The 16,374-nt window shown below is 34.2% G+C and overlaps 2 protein-coding genes across 6 annotated transcripts in view; both read left to right on the top strand.

Annotated features, from left to right (window-relative positions):
- Nucleotides 1-1,488, top strand: part of LOC139983190 (uncharacterized) — a 43,808-nt gene extending 42,320 nt beyond the window's left edge. For all 5 annotated transcript variants that reach the window (XM_071996579.1, XM_071996578.1, XM_071996580.1 and 2 more), the window contains exons 8-9: nt 264-355; nt 1,268-1,488. In XM_071996579.1, coding sequence (XP_071852680.1) covers nt 264-355; nt 1,268-1,465 — 290 coding nt within the window. In that variant the 3' untranslated portion in view covers nt 1,466-1,488. The remainder of the gene's footprint in view (nt 1-263; nt 356-1,267) is intronic.
- Nucleotides 1,489-2,535: 1,047 nt separating this feature from the next.
- LOC139983194 (uncharacterized) lies at nt 2,536-9,308 on the top strand. The gene is made up of 8 exons (XM_071996589.1): nt 2,536-2,944; nt 3,862-4,073; nt 4,462-4,529; nt 5,418-5,482; nt 5,651-5,695; nt 6,135-6,158; nt 7,315-7,331; nt 8,314-9,308. The coding sequence occupies exons 1-8, from the start codon at nt 2,777-2,779 to the stop codon at nt 8,402-8,404; spliced, it is 690 nt and encodes a 229-aa protein (XP_071852690.1). The 5' UTR covers nt 2,536-2,776; the 3' UTR covers nt 8,405-9,308.
- Nucleotides 9,309-16,374: the final 7,066 nt, after the last annotated feature.

The following is a 16,374-nucleotide window of genomic DNA, read 5'->3' as shown; positions in this document are numbered from 1 at the left end:
GATGTTATATTTAGCATGTTGATGTATCTATCACATTAAGTACAAGAAGCTTGTTGTTTAGGTCAATGGTCATTTCATGACAGCATGTGTCATTGTGAATGTATTGTTTGTCACATCGCACTGCTTTTCACTGTATTACTAATATCAAGTATGTTGTGCACCCTCACTATACATTACGTCAGATCTATGCAGAAAATAACTGAATGTTACATCATCGAAACCATTATGCATTTTTGCATTCTGGCTATTCTTTCATTTTAAAGAGTGGTGTAAAAAAGTTATAATTTCGAAAGACGATACTCGAGATACACATGATGGAATAGTGGAGTGGTTGAAGGAAGCATCCGATAAACAGGTGAAATTTTTTTTAAAAGAATTACCTTACTTTCGATTCAGTGTGAAAAAGCAATAGAGAAATGATGTGTCTTTGCATGATGTGCTTTGTCAAACCATGATAGGTGATGGCAGGATCTGAAAATATGAGGCATTGAGAATAAATGTGACCGATACGTAGATAGTTACATTCATTATTTCATTTTATCTTGTTATAATTTCAACAAAAAAACATTAGTTACACTATCCAATAGGTTAATGTGTACATCTAACAAGTGATTGTCCAGTATATTAAACCGTTTCAACATGTCGTCTTAATTCCTGATGTTTCGATACATTGGGTAAAATAATGGACTTCGTAAACGCACACGTGATGTTGAATAACTATCATGAAATATGTAAATTTGTTGCATATTTGTGAATATAATTTGTAACATTCAAATGCTAAAGTTTAAGGCGGTTAAGATGTGAATAAGATGTAAAACAAATGTGTTAAATGAAAGTAAACTTTTTTGTGGCACAGAGGTGAGCCTTTTTCTTTGGTTACCGTTCATCTCCATTGGCCAATAAACCTATTACTTCCCGATCCACAACATGTTTGGGGCTTACTTATCCAAAACTAAACCTACAGGCATTACGTAATTAAATAGAACCATCGAGCCAAGAACACCAGGCATCGTAATATCAATATCATAAATATAAATTTACTTAGCTAATTTGAGACAACTGTCATATTGCAATTTTCAGATTTCATGTTAGGATTTATTTTACACGATAAGACACACCTTAGATTGCTATAGCAATTGTAAACTATATTCCTGTTGGTCAATCCTTGAATTACTTTGTAACCCATCCAGATAACTAATACTGATAATTTTTTGAGGTTCCTCATTCATGATTCTCAAATTTATTATGTAGTTAATTTCTTGAATAGGTTGACATTGAATGGATTCAACTGCAAGACAGCTTCAAGTCAGTTGAAGATAACGGTGAAGCTATTAATCTAAGCTCTGGAGCAGTTTTACCTCCGCTTAACAATTTGAAAAAACTTGGAAATTGTAAACAAGAAATGGCAGCAATTGGACATTACCAAATGGATAAATATCCTGAAATATGCCTGTCACGGACGTAAATATCGTAATAAATCTCGTAACCTTTGCATTCATGATGGCGTATGTGTGTATGTATGCGTATGTATGCGTTTGTGACGCCCAGCTTGTAAACAGGATATCTCAAGAAGGGAAGTTGGACCAACTTCATGTTTGGTGTGTAGATGCACCACATTGAGTACAAGAAGCCTATTGTTTTCTGTGTCATTTGGGGTAACCAGGGGTCAAAGTGTGGAAACCTTATAAACACAATATCTCAAGAAGAGAAGCTTGGGTAGACCTCATATTTGGTGTGTAAACGTACCACATGGAGCACAAGAAGCCTAGTTTTTTCTGTGGAAGTCAAAGTTGATTAGGGTCACTAGGGGTCAAATTGTGAAAACCTTGTTAACACCATAGCTCATGAAAGGAAGATTGGGCAAACCTCATATTTAATGTGTAGAAGTACCACATTGAGTACAAGAAGCCTTTTGTTTTCTGTGGAGGTCAAAGGTCATTTCGGGTCACCGAGGTCAAATTGTGAAAACTTTGTAAACACATTAGCTCAAGAAAGGAAGCTTAGACAGACTTCATATTTAGTGTGTAGAAGTACCACATTCAGTACAGGAAGCCTATTGATTTCTATGGAGGTCAAAGGTCATTTAGGGTCGCTAAGGGTCAAATTGTCAAAACCTTGTAAACACAATATCTCAAGAAGAGAAGGTCGGACCAATTCATATTTAGTGTGCAGACGTACCACATTAAGTACAAAAAGCCTAAGGTTTTTGGTGTAGGTCAAAGGTCATTTGGGGACAACAGGCCAAATCGTGACAACCTTGTAAAAATGATATTGCAAGAAAGGACAGATCTCATATTTGGTTTTTAGATGTACCGTAGTAAATTAAAGGAGCCTATTATGGCTATTGGTGGAGGTCAAGGTCATTTGAAGTCAGCAAATGCCAAACATTGACTTCACTACCCTCTTACCTGTCTTTCCACACTAACAAATCTTCCTAAACATAATATCGTAAAGAGAAGCTTGTACAGATCGCATATTTGGTATATGTAATCGTACCACATTGAGTACAAGAAGCCTTCATGTTGTGGGTGGAGGTCAATGGTCGTTTGAGTTCACCAGGGTCAGATTGTGAACTCAAGTTTTGCAAAATATTTCAACAAAGAAAGATGTTATACTTAGCATGTTGATGTATCTATCACATTAAGTACAAGAAGCTTGTTGTTTAGGTCAATGGTCATTTCATTGCACATGCATTGTTTGTCACATCGCACTGCTTTTCACTGTATTACTAATATCAAGTATTTTGTGCACCCTCACTATACATTACGTCAGATCTATGCAGAAAATAACTGAATGTTACATCATCGAAACCATTATGCATTTTTGCATTCTGGCTATTCTTTCATTTAAAGAGTGGTGTAAAAAAGTTATAATTTCGAAAGACGATACTCGAGATACACATGATGGAATAGTGGAGTGGTTGAAGGAAGCATCCGATAAACAGGTGAAATTTTTTTTAAAGAATTACCTTACTTTCGATTCAGTGTGAAAAAGCAATATAGAAATGATGTGTCTTTGCATGATGTGCTTTTGTCAAACCATGATAGGTGATGGCAGGATCTGAAAATATGAGGCATTGAGAATAAATGTGACCGATACGTAGATAGTTACATTCATTATTTCATTTTATCTTGTTATAATTTCAAAAAAAAACATTAGCTACACTATCCAATAGGTTAATGTGTACATCTAACAAGTGATTGTCCAGTATATTAAACCGTTTCAACATGTCGTCTTAATTCCTGATGTTTCGATACATTGGGTAAAATAATGGACTTCGTAAACGCACACGTGATGTTGAATAACTATCATGAAATATGTAAATTTGTTGCATATTTGTGAATATAATTTGTAACATTCAATTGCTAAAGTTTAAGGCGGTTAAGATGTGAATAAGATGTTAAACAAATGTGTTAAATGAAAGTAAACTTTTTTGTGGCACAGAGGTGAGCCATTTTTCTTTGGTTACCGTTCATCTCCATTGGCCAATAAACCTATTACTGTACTTCCCGATCCACAACATGTTTGGGGCTTACTTATCCAAAACTAAACCTACAGGCATTACGTAATTAAATAGAACCATCGAGCCAAGAACACCAGGCATCGTAATATCAATATCATAAATATAAATTTACTTAGCTAATTTGAGACAACTGTCATATTGCAATTTTCAGATTTCATGTTAGAATTTATTTTACACGATAAGACACACCTTAGATTGCTATAGCAATTGTAAACTATATTCCTGTTGGTCAATCCTTGAATTACTTTGTAACCCATCCAGATAACTAATACTGATAATTTTTTGAGGTTCCTCATTCATGATTCTCAAATTTATCATGTAGTTAATTTCTTGAATAGGTTGACATTGAATGGATTCAACTGCAAGACAGCTTCAAGTCAGTTGAAGATAACGGTGAAGCTATTAATCTAAGCTCTGGAGCAGTTTTACCTCCGCTTAACAATTTGAAAAACTTGGAAATTGTAAACAAGAAATGGCAGCAATTGGACATTACCGAATGGATAAATATCCTGAAATATGCCTGTCACGGACGTAAACCAACCAAGATCAAGTAAGCATAGTTATAATGAACAGTCGACTATTATTCAGATTGTCTGAGAAAGAATTACATTTATTTAATTTACCAACTTATTGAAATGATTCCTGTTAGAGTATATCTAAATGTGAAGACGTTTCAGCAGCATGTCGCACCATATCGTGCTTACTTACACATAATATATATATTTAGCGAATTGATTGATTTATCTACCAAAGAAATACGGTGGTGTGCTCCTTCGTTTGAGCAGGCTGAATCAGATGTGAAATGGAAACAAAAAATGATATTAAAAACAAGAATACTTGAAGAAAACCTTTTTGGGGACCTAATAATAAGATTAATGGACCCTTTTAGTGTATCTAATTACAAAAAACTGACGAACTACTACCATTACTTCTCACAGGACTGAAAGAATTCTGCTGCCCTTTAACTTTGAGAACAAGTTGAGCATGTTACAAAAGAAGCCACGTGGTAAGAATGCTGTTTAACAAATTGATCTTTACAAATAAGTTGATCTTTACAAGTAACTGTTGATGAGGTGAAATGTAGTTGTGTAAATGATTGGAACTACACGATTAAGAACAACGACTAATGCGTTTATCACTATCCTTTGTTCAACAGGTTCGAGAAAAATGGAGATTTGTTCACGACTTTACCTAAAATCCTAAAAGCCACTTATTTAACGACTGGTAGGGGAGCGAGTCACTTGAGATTAACAATCAGTTTAACAGATTATATTAACATTTCTATTGACCTCATGACTGAAAAAACACAGTCCCAGTCGATTGTTTAATCCTAAAGGTTCGCAACCAAGCAAATTGCTTTCATTTTTGTTCAGTTGATATTTTCGTCATATAATTTTTCAGGCTCTATTTATGGGTTAAAATTTTTGTTTATTTCAAGCTCTAGTAGTACTTTTAAGATAAGCTTGGATTGTTATGTAAAGCTGGGTGCAACTCTGATGGATATCAGATCATTAACAACTTTAAAAACTGCGTTCTCCAAAGATCAATGCATCTTCCATTGGCTTCTTCTCTTCCTATTGTTGGCATATAGGCAGTACACCTACAGTTGACGACATGCACAGTCCCATGTGAAAGGGAGTTCTAACAAATATGAGTTGTGAACAGGACGCCAGTACATTTTAATATACAGAATATTACTTGTGCTACAAATACAGATGGCACAATTCATCGTTTAATCGATAATTACTAAGTTCATCAATTATCATCCTCAAAAATTAAATAAATGATACATGTCCGAATGCAGTATAGACAATACGGTCTTTTACTAAATGTTTTACATGTTCAAGTTTTCATAGATACAGACTAAAGAAACTCCTTTTACGGTCTCTTTCAGTCGAGTGGCAAACTGGTGTTATATCTGCAGTACTGACAATGAGTTACGAAAATGAACGGTGGGAGGTATGTCCTGATAACATTATGTTATATGAAGATATCAATTTGAAACACACTTTTACATAGTAGACGAAAAATAACATGGTCAAATTCAAGTTCTTACGAAGGTCTTCTTGCATACATATCAAGCTAAATAATATGGACTAATCATGAGTTATTTGTTTATTCACACAGAGTACTGGACCACGTCCTCTGAAATATGAAGAATATGAAAAGATCGTAAGTGAACATTACTTAATAAAATATCTTTCAACCCAGTGCAAAAAAGAATGTGAACAGTAGAAGTCAACAACACTAGATTCCATTCAACGACTCTCACATTTTTCAGGATTGGTCCAATCATGTTTTACCTCTGGGAAAGGTGAGGGCGGTTGCATAACGGCCTTTCAGAAGATATATTAGACAGAACAGCAATATAAAGACATAACGTTTAAGTTCTGTATTAAACTTTTGTGTGATTGCCGTTGGCTTACAGATACTGTACAATTAGCTTATTCACAAAATACGAACTGTAAATAGTAAATAAATACACAGATTGTAAGTTCCTTTCCAATTTCAGGCGAAAAAAATCATGCACGTTATCTCTCCGTGTAAGGTTTGCATGATCTGTGTATTTGGGTGATTATATTGAACTTCATGTCTTACACTTGTATTACAGGTAGAGAAGGCAAATGAAGAAATGGTAAGTAAAGAGGTAGATTTATTATCGCATTATAAGTAGAAATTATGCATGTAATTTTCATCAGATTAATTTATCACATGATTCTACAAACAGGCATGATTCTATAGATGTTGTGGTAAAGTTGGTAAAAATATCAAAGAAAAAGATTGTACGTCAGACTTATATGTAAGGATTTGTACGTTTGTTTACAATTTGAAATGTGTATGTCACTTACCTTTATCCAATTATGTGATCCATAATATTTGGGTGTGACGAGATATGGGTTTTTGTGTATAAATCAATACACTATTGCCGCTCTTTTGTTTATTAATATATTCTATGTATCTGCTATGCGTTGGACAAATATAAATTCTGATAAGAAATCTGTTCTGTAGTTTAACACAGAGTGACACGGACCATTAAAATACATTAATTTTACTTTCTGTGGGTTTGTTAGGTGAAATCACAGGCGTCAGAGGTAACTTTATAAATAGGCAGTTGGGAGAATAAAGTTCTAGTATATATACACTAAAAAGCAGTCTCTGCATGTAATATTGGTTTCAGTATCCATTTGTGTAGGCTGTATGAAATGCGTTAGCAATTCTTTATCTTAGAAATAGCATATCGCATTTCCTGATCAAGGACTGGAACCACACACCAACAGCGTAACAGTTCTAGAGTCAAAGAGGAACAACGTTGTTCATTGGTGATGTAAACTCTACTGATAAGTCTAGGCAGTATTATAAATGAGCCCTCATTGCCCTCCCAACCCCTCATGCTCTCCCTCTCCCATTGGTGCAGCCAATACGGGCATGATTTTTAAATGGTGACTGTGTTCACAACAACATAGTGTGGTTACCATGGTGAATTTCTTTTGAAAGCATGTTAGCATATCGTTATGAACTCATGCGATCGCAAAAAATTTAGACTGCAAGACCTTAAAGTTCATTGACATTGGAATTCATTATGTAGGTGTACTTGGAATGCAAAGTGAATTATGTGAACAACTAAATTATAGATCACTATGCATAGTTTTAGATCACTATGCACATTTTCAATTTTTTTTTTAACGTTGTGTTTTACTACATAAAAACCAAAAGCCTACTTTTTCATGCTTCTAATATTTCATATTTTAAATTTTCATGTGACAACATTCCTACCCATTTGTTGCTTTCAGACCGACCAAACAGAAGGGTAAGTATTTCACTGTGATTCAATTATGTACCCTATCTGAACTGATAAACCGTGTTATAAATTCAGTGGTAACAAAATAATATGTTATGTGATATAAAAAGTCAGGAAGCTATACAGTATAATATTGTCCTTAGTGCCCAATCACTTAGCTAATAATAATAATAGCTAGTCTTATATAACGCATACACCAACAAACGTTGTTTAATGCGCTTTACGGATGCTGAAAGGTACAAAACTAATAGAAAAGAAAAGTTTGAAGACAGCGCCTGAATTAAAAAATATAATCTTAGGACCTAATTTCAACCGAGAGGGAGGTTCCTAAACGTGGTGCAGCATTCAGGGAGCTACGGTCATCGAATTATCTTGTACGTGAAATTGCAACCTCAAGTTGAAATTGATTGTGCGAACGTATTGGTTTACATCTAGCTTGCTGATGAAAGAGAACATTAAGATAGGTTGGGGTACCAGTTTTAATGGCACGAAAACTAGAATGAGGATTTTATAGTCAATACGGAGTCTTATTGGTAACCGGAGTAGTTATGCCAGCAAAGGAGCGATGGGGGTAAACCTGTTCGCCCTTAAGATGATTCGAGTAGCCGTGTGCTGGATCCTTTGCAAGCCTGATATATGGGATGTAGCTACACTATATAGAAGAGAATTGTCATAATCAAGCCTACTCGAGATGACAGCATAGATAACTTTCTCAGTCGCAGGCCTATCTAGATATCTCATAAGTTGCCACACCCGACTAATGTGCAAAATTGTCGACTTACATTTCTGGTCCAGTACAAATGTCGTCATTTGTATAATCACTAAGATGCACGACACATGTCGTCCTTAACGCACACTCGCTAAGCTAATGTACAATGTGTAGAATTATTACTAATCACTGAGATAGTATACAAAGATTTAATGAGTATGGAAACATGCACCTATTCTGCTTGTGTACATTCATATATTTGTATATTTCTTAATTATTTAGAGCAAAGCTTTTGGAAGACTCGGATCATAAACTATCGCCATCCGATGCGAAAGTTTCAAATTTGAATGGCAGTAGGACAACGCCAGTATGATGCAACTGAATTACTTCTCGTTTAACATAAAGGACTAAGAAATATCATGAAGAACGCCTGCTTTGCTTGTAAATACGCAGGGAATCTTCGATGAATTTATGAACCTTTATATAGAAGAAAAACTGGAAATCCTTCGTACAGGAGGTGACACAATCAATAGGAGATCCGAGCTTATTTCTTTGTGTCGCCATGGGAACCCCAAGCTATTGAACCGTAAACAGTTGAAAAAGAAGTAGTCTGATTTGACCATCCACTGGCCTGAAGATCGTCGCTCTATGCGTGCGTGAAACCCAGGGTAGCAATATGGTGTAAATTGTATATCTTGTCTATATGTGATATATATATATATATGTATATATATTTATATATCACATACAACACAAGATATACAAATTACACCATATTGCTACCCTGGGTTTCACGCACGCATAGAGCGACGATATATATTTATATATATATATGGTCAATTCCATGATAAGGTCAACATCATACCAAAAAATTTAAAATCATTGTACATTAAAATTGTATAAGTTTCCAATAAAAAGAATACTTGTAGTTACTAAAAATATTTTTTTCACCCCCAAAACATCATTTGTTTGATTATGGGGTCGGTTATAACAAATGGTTCCCGTTGTAACTAAATTATGAAAAATACAGTGAAATTTCATTTTGTGCAGATTTGTACATAGTAATCATAGATATCATCAGTTTTTTGGACTAATTATATTTGCTATAGCATAGTGCTCACTTAATAGCTTCAATTTTTTTCGACATCAAGGCATTAGACAATAGTGGTGAATTGAAAACACCCTCGATTTACTGTCACGCGAGTCACAAAATTTACTGTTTTTGTTTTTTTTGTCCTTGCCTGTTCAATAGTTTTACTCCAAATAATTAATATCAAGTCTTCACATAGATACCAAAAGGATTACTGAATTTTCCTTTCCAGAAGATATTCAAATTTTGCGGAAAATCACCCTTTATGAATGTCACGCGAGTCACGTCACGCGAGTCACGTCAAATCAAGATAGTGTTTCTACCTATTTACTGTGTGTTGGACTAATTATATTTGCTATAGCATAGTGCTCACTTAATAGATTCAATTTCATTTTGATATCAAGGCATTAGACAACAGTGGTAAATAGAAAACAGTAAGCACCCTCGATTTACTGTCACAGAGTCACAAAATTGACTGTTTTTGTTTTTTTCTCCTTGCCTGCACAATAGTTTTACTCCAAAATAATGAATATCAAGTCTTCACATAGATACCAAAAGGATTACTGAATTTTCCTTTTCAGAAGATATTCAAATTTTGCAGAAAATCACCCTTTACGAATGTCACGCGAGTCACGTCACGCGAGTCACGTCAAATCAAGATAGTGTTTCTACCTATTTACTGTGTGAAAATTATAGGGATGTTATATTTTGATGAATGAATCACTGATTAAAGATATCATATATGCTTTCCCCTTTAATTAGGCAACTTGAATAATATGGGCACACATAATGCAACTAATCATTTGAAATATCAGAATTTAAAATCATGAATATTTATTCGCAATATAATGCCTATTTTATCACCAAATTTGGAAAGTTAGCACATGTCATTGATATTTTAGTATTATACTAAAACATAATCTCTATTTGTATCTGGCAATGCCATGTGCTATGACTTGACAACCTTAAGGTCTTAACTGCTCAATCATTCCCAAAATCCTATGAGCGAATGTATCTTCTCAAATATTACAATTTTGGTTTATTCAAATATGACAAATGAGAATGGTAATTTGAATCACATTTTGATAGATCTGTTTCTTCTATAACTTTCAAATGAGTGACTTCAACAGACTAAATATTGTTATAAATATTAATTGACAAAATATATTGCCTGAACAACTGTACTACCCATACAGTTTATTACCTACTGTCTGCAGTCATGAAGGAAACTCGGGGACATTAATATCATCTGGACATTCCCAAGGGAAGTACCTTTTGGACACTTTCTAGACCAATGAATCTTATATTTCACTATGCAAGATCTGTACCTTCAATTCACTACTGCATTTGGTCTAGAACTATCCGAAAAGTGAACTTGTCACGCGAGTCACGTTTTCTTGTCACACGAGTCACAATACATCTTCATCGTTATTTTCATGCGTTACAACTTTTTTTCAAAGTTGCATAGCAATTGAGGTAGAGGTATTTTTCAACTTCGGTATGATTATAAAAAGTGATTGGAAAAATTTTAATAAGACATAAGAAATCAAACATTTGTGTGTGCATTCTGATTTTTGCTAATGGTAACTGTGACGCGAGTCACGTTTACTTTTTCGCCAATTTCACCCCCAATACTTGAGGTATAAATATTTTTTCTCTACTGTTGTAAGCATTAAGGCGTACATTCACTGCTACATTAATGCTTTTCTCCCAGGTAATTTCTTTATTTGTTTAATGATATCAAATAGAGAGGAATTTTAGTAAAAATGTCACGCGAGTCACCATGGAATTGACCATATATATATATATATATATATATATATATATATATATATATATATATATATATATATATGTGTGTGTATATATATATATATATATATATATATATATATATATATATATATATATATATATATATATATATATATTCAAGGTTTGTCAGCTTAAAATTGAAGTGGATATTACTTGAAAAGTGCAGCTGATATTTTGACTTTTCAACGACCGTCTTATTCAGAATTTCATACTCTTCTTTATGAATGGGACCTGTCTGTATACCTTTAAATTCCCACTTTTTTCTATTCTTCATCAACAAGTTTGATAGTTTTAAGAAGCAAGTGAAGGCTTCTTGTATTCATTAAGTACTGCTATGTTGGTATTTAAAAGGTTTAAATTAAACTGTAATGGATGATTCATTCTTGATATAGGATTATTCAATAGCATATTATTGACTCGAAATTTAAACCACTTGACTTACTTTCTATTTTAATATATATTTTTCATTTATCATTATTACTTTACATGGTCCCAATTATTTTGAACTCATTAAACTCTCTTATGAGAACCCTATAGTACGAAATTTGTTTAGGAGGGTATTGTTTTGAGGGTCTGATCAGATTACAAGTTAGTTTGGTGTGCCACAGGAATCTGTATTGGGTCCGGTCTTATTTAACATCTATATTCGTTCACGTTACGATGAAGTTTCTAGACTGGGTTTTAATACTCATGGTTTCGCAGATGATCACCAGGTTTATAAACACTTCAGGCACCGTAATCAAGGATCAGTTCTGGTTGACTCTCTGCAATCCTCCTTTGGTTGTATCCAACGTTGAATGCGCAAATATTATTTGCAACTCAACCCTGCCAAGACCCAAATAATTGTAGTTGGTCTCCCTTCTATACTTAAACTGATTCACATCAAGGGTGTTATTCTTAACTCTGTTGATTGTGTAGGTTTTGACCAAATTGTTCGTAACCTTGAAGTTCATTTTGACGATTTCATGTCGTTTCGCCAGGTGCTTTCAGAATCTTAGAAAAAATTTTAAAACGCGGTTCTATCTTACTAAGTCCATGGTAATTTCGCATATTGATTATTGTAACTCACGTTATTTTGGCATCAACCAACATTTATATGATCAACTCCAATCTGTTCAAAATGCTGCTGCAAGAATGATATATGGTAGAAGTAGATATGCTCATGTGACTGATCTATTCCATCATCTTCATTGGCTTATAATCAAGGAGAGGGTGTACTTTAAAATAATATTGATTGCGTTTAAGTCTGTAAAAGGTCTGGGTCCTAAATATATTCATGATATGTTGGTTACCTCTGGCCGTAGCAGAAATACGTTATTGATAGAGCCTCGAGTGAAATCCTCGTATGGGTATCGCTCGTTTGCAAATCTGCTACTTTTAAGAGGCAATTAAAACACTACTTATTTGTCAATGGTTCTGATTTCAGCCAGAATCTCGACCAGGTTTAACTTTTGTATCGTTACTTTGAGATTTATTTAGTTGTTTTCCAGCACAGCAGTGCACACAGTTTTCTGTAGTAGTTGTGCTTATAAGCCTTTCTTATTATTATTATTATTATTATTGTTAGCGAAATCAAATTGAATTGCTCTGATCCAATTCACATAGTTAAAAATATTTAAAAAAAATACATATATATACTAGTGCTTTAATATGTACTGAGGGAATTTCCTTTCAAATGTTTGCATAAATTACTACTTTCAAACTTAATTGTTTTGCCATCCAGAGGGTTGACCGGTTTAGATGTACATAGGATGGAGCGTTTAATTTCTATCTGCCAGTAATTTACCATTTTAATGTTATATATCTGTTTCACTTCATTGTTTATAGCAAATTGAAATTGTAATATTGGGTTATTTGCAAAATCATTTTTAAGGTATTGCCAGCACACTCTGATACATGTTTCATGAACATAACTAGAACAATTTTTAATTATTAGAGAATCACATTTGTATGAGGGGAACATACAAGGGGGGTGAATTAATCATTCATTGCATATTTTTGTGCCTTTAGTTTGTAATTTTTAGTGTTGCTACGATAATCGTTTTCAATATCGGTATCGGCCGATATTTGCAATATCGGCAGCATATCGGTATCGGTAAAATTTTGCCTAATTGCCGATAACAGCAAACCGATATTGAACTTTTCTTTTTAACAGCAGAACTACTTCTTTATACTTGCAATGATCTGTTAATCTGCCCAAGACGATCCATTTCTTTAGCGTCAGTTAAACTCAGATTCATTTTCGATTAATATCCATGGAAATCTGACCCTCCGTAACCTCTAAAAACATGTCTACGGCGCGCGAATATAACCAATGACCTTCGTGAACCTTGGCCTACACACAGCTTTAGTGCAGCATATATTCACTGTACTAACCATTCATTTTCTCAAAGGCCTCCGTGAAAACCTTGAACATGATGTATAACTGCACAGTTCAGCAGTGTTGGAAAACCTTGTTCAATTTCCCACGAACACAAAATACTGAAAACTTTTTTAATTTAAATTTTCACGAAACTGATAAATTTTAAAATGACAAGTTAGAGTACCTATATAATTTTATAAAACAAAAAGAGATTTAATCTGTCTTTCAATCTTTAAAAAGTGCAACTTGCAAAACTTCCGATATTATGAAACAAACAACGTTCAGCAAAGCCCTGTTTCTAGACTGCCTAACAATGAATAACGTGCACTATGCGTACATTTTTACAACTGCAGTGTTTAACCCTGTACCCAACTACCACGGTGCATGTGCTGCGAATTTGCCCAGGTACCTTCCCAAAGTAACTGTCAGCTCACCCCCTGTGTAACACCTGCTTGTTAACATTTTTTGGCACGTTGCCAGGGAACTTTTTAGTTACGTGAGATCCGTAACCGCCGAGGTGGTTAGGCTATTTGCTATACACTTAACTATGGTAGGATATTATTTTTTCCGTTTTTTTTTTGGGAATTTTAGAAAATACTTTCTTTTTCCCCCGCTTAACAACAGATGTGTTCTTACGGTATATTCATAAATGGATGCACTAGAGCCTTGTTTACATGACATTAGTTGCATTTAGAACGATATGCCAGTTTTGCGTGAATTTTTCGAAAGTGTTTTGCATGATCTTTCGTAATATGTGAAAAGGTGTACCACCTTACTTTCCGTACACAATTGGTCATTTCTCTACTGATTTTCAGTTTTTTTTCTCTATACGGTCAAGCGAATAAGTTGTACATTGAGTATAAACTCAATAAATTATAACTTTTACACTGTGATCGACAGTTCGTAACCTAATTAAGATGCAATTTTGCAAGCATACGTTAACACTGTAAGCAACTTGTAAGTCTTTACGATGTTAAGGCTCACATTTACTGCGTCCAGTTTATTTGTCTGTTAAAAAATATCGGTATCGTATCGGTATCGGACCGATATTGGGATGATAATATCGGATATCGGCCAAAACCGATATTGGTGATATCGGCGCAACACTAGTAATTTTGCTTAAGTCAATGTTTGTATATGAAACTTGGTATCATTTTCACGGTTTAATATATATTTAATACCATAAATTGTTGTCTTTGTCATTTTTTAACATTTTTAACACTGTCCAAATCTAGTAAATCGTCTTATCATCAGTGTAGTAGCCCACTCCATTGTCTTGATCTTTGGATGCATCCTTGTACAATAGCCATATTTCTGTGAATAGATCGTGACTTTCTATTGAGTCACAAACTCATTATATCAATCCCGTTCCTCAAAATCAGCTGTAAAATTCATTAAATTTCTAGAGAGTGTAAAGCTCACTCTTTTAAGAAGTGAACATTCTCACTCTTTTTAGAGGGTGAATTTCACTCTTCATGGAGTGATCACTCACTACACTCTCAGAAAGAGTGAGAATTTACTCCAAACGAGTGAAAATTTACTCTTTTGTTTCTAGAGTGTATATACAACCGAAATCGTAATGAGTTTGAAAATCAAGAACAGTGACAAAAAAATCCAGCCTCCGCCAGGATTCGAACCCGGGCCTCCTGCTTTATATGCGGACACCCTAACCATTAATCTATGGACGCTGATTGTATGTCCAGAGGTTCGAAACCGGTAAGGAAGGTCGTAATTCCACTGTAGGCGTTTGTCACCTGTATCGAACAATACTGATTCTGTTTTTGGTGACATATTTTGCTTTACTATAGAGATCAAACATGATGCTAACCAACTCGAAATCATCTGTGATTCCTAAAGCCGTATCTCGAAAGAGATACCCTGAACACGCGGTTTGGGACGAGACTTCAATGCCTTTAAGCTTACTTGCAAATAAGAACCTTTGTAATTATGCACAGCCATATTAGGAAATAGAGACCGTTGTTCAATATAATATCATTTCCTATAGTTCTTCTCACTCTTGTATTTTTTTTCTGGAGATTCTGTTTCCATGGCCAAACTCTACCATCGATGTAGCGTTCAACCCAGGTACATTAAAGACTTTTAACAAAGTAATATTCATCATATTAAATCCCACATTAGCTATCCCGGATGTGAGAGTTGTAATTTATTAATATAGTCAACTTTATTGTCCTAATAAAATTATAACACCCCTCTTCTAAATCCTCAAACAAATGAGAGGATCGGGTAAAACAGTAACTACAAAATACTGCGAAATAGCCAACCGTTTAACAATAATAAGTGTTTACCCGGGAGGAGTCAGATCTATGGAAGATCACATTCCAAACATCTCATTGGAAGGAAATTAAAACTGAAAAATGTCATCTTCGTATGTAGAAATGTCTCCAAGATATCTATATAATAGGAATAAAAGAAATATTAACAATAAAAGTAGAGGCATGCCCGGGTGGATTTAAAATGCTTTTACCTAAAGGCATAATAAAAGGCGTATCATAGTTTACTACCGAAACCCGAGCAAATATCCCAATATTTTTAATGCACTCCGTTGATGATACAATTGAAACCATCATAAATTGAAACAGTGTCATCTGCGAATTGAGAATATTTAAGCTCAACATACATCAAATATGAAAATACCTTGTATATTATCACCGCTCTTGCTCTTATGATTAAACATTGTAGTACAGATAATTAAATGATAAAGTAATGAGCTGACAGTATTGGAGACCACCTCTTGTAATTTTAATACAACGGGAAAGATAATCATTAGATTGAACATTAATAAATGATTTTAACCCACATGATAAGATCGGAACCAAAGTTGAACGAACGAAGAGAGACTGTTATAAACTCCCATGCAAGTTAATCAAATGCCTTCACAAAATCGAGCAAAAATAAGAGTTCCACGAATATCAATCTTGTTTGTATAATCTATAGTGTGAAGCATAGTACGGATGTTTTTACTGACCGATGAACCGACCATTAAAGAAAGCCAATTTGCTCATAAGTAATCAAATCAGTTTAAACCCTCTTCATATATGTAGAAAGACAATTTGCT

The sequence above is a fragment of the Apostichopus japonicus genome, chromosome 16, assembly GCF_037975245.1.
Source record: "Apostichopus japonicus isolate 1M-3 chromosome 16, ASM3797524v1, whole genome shotgun sequence".
Taxonomy (NCBI): domain Eukaryota; kingdom Metazoa; phylum Echinodermata; class Holothuroidea; order Aspidochirotida; family Stichopodidae; genus Apostichopus; species Apostichopus japonicus.
The sequence above is the reverse complement of the archived record's forward strand: the minus strand, read 5'-3'. Positions and strand labels throughout refer to the sequence as shown.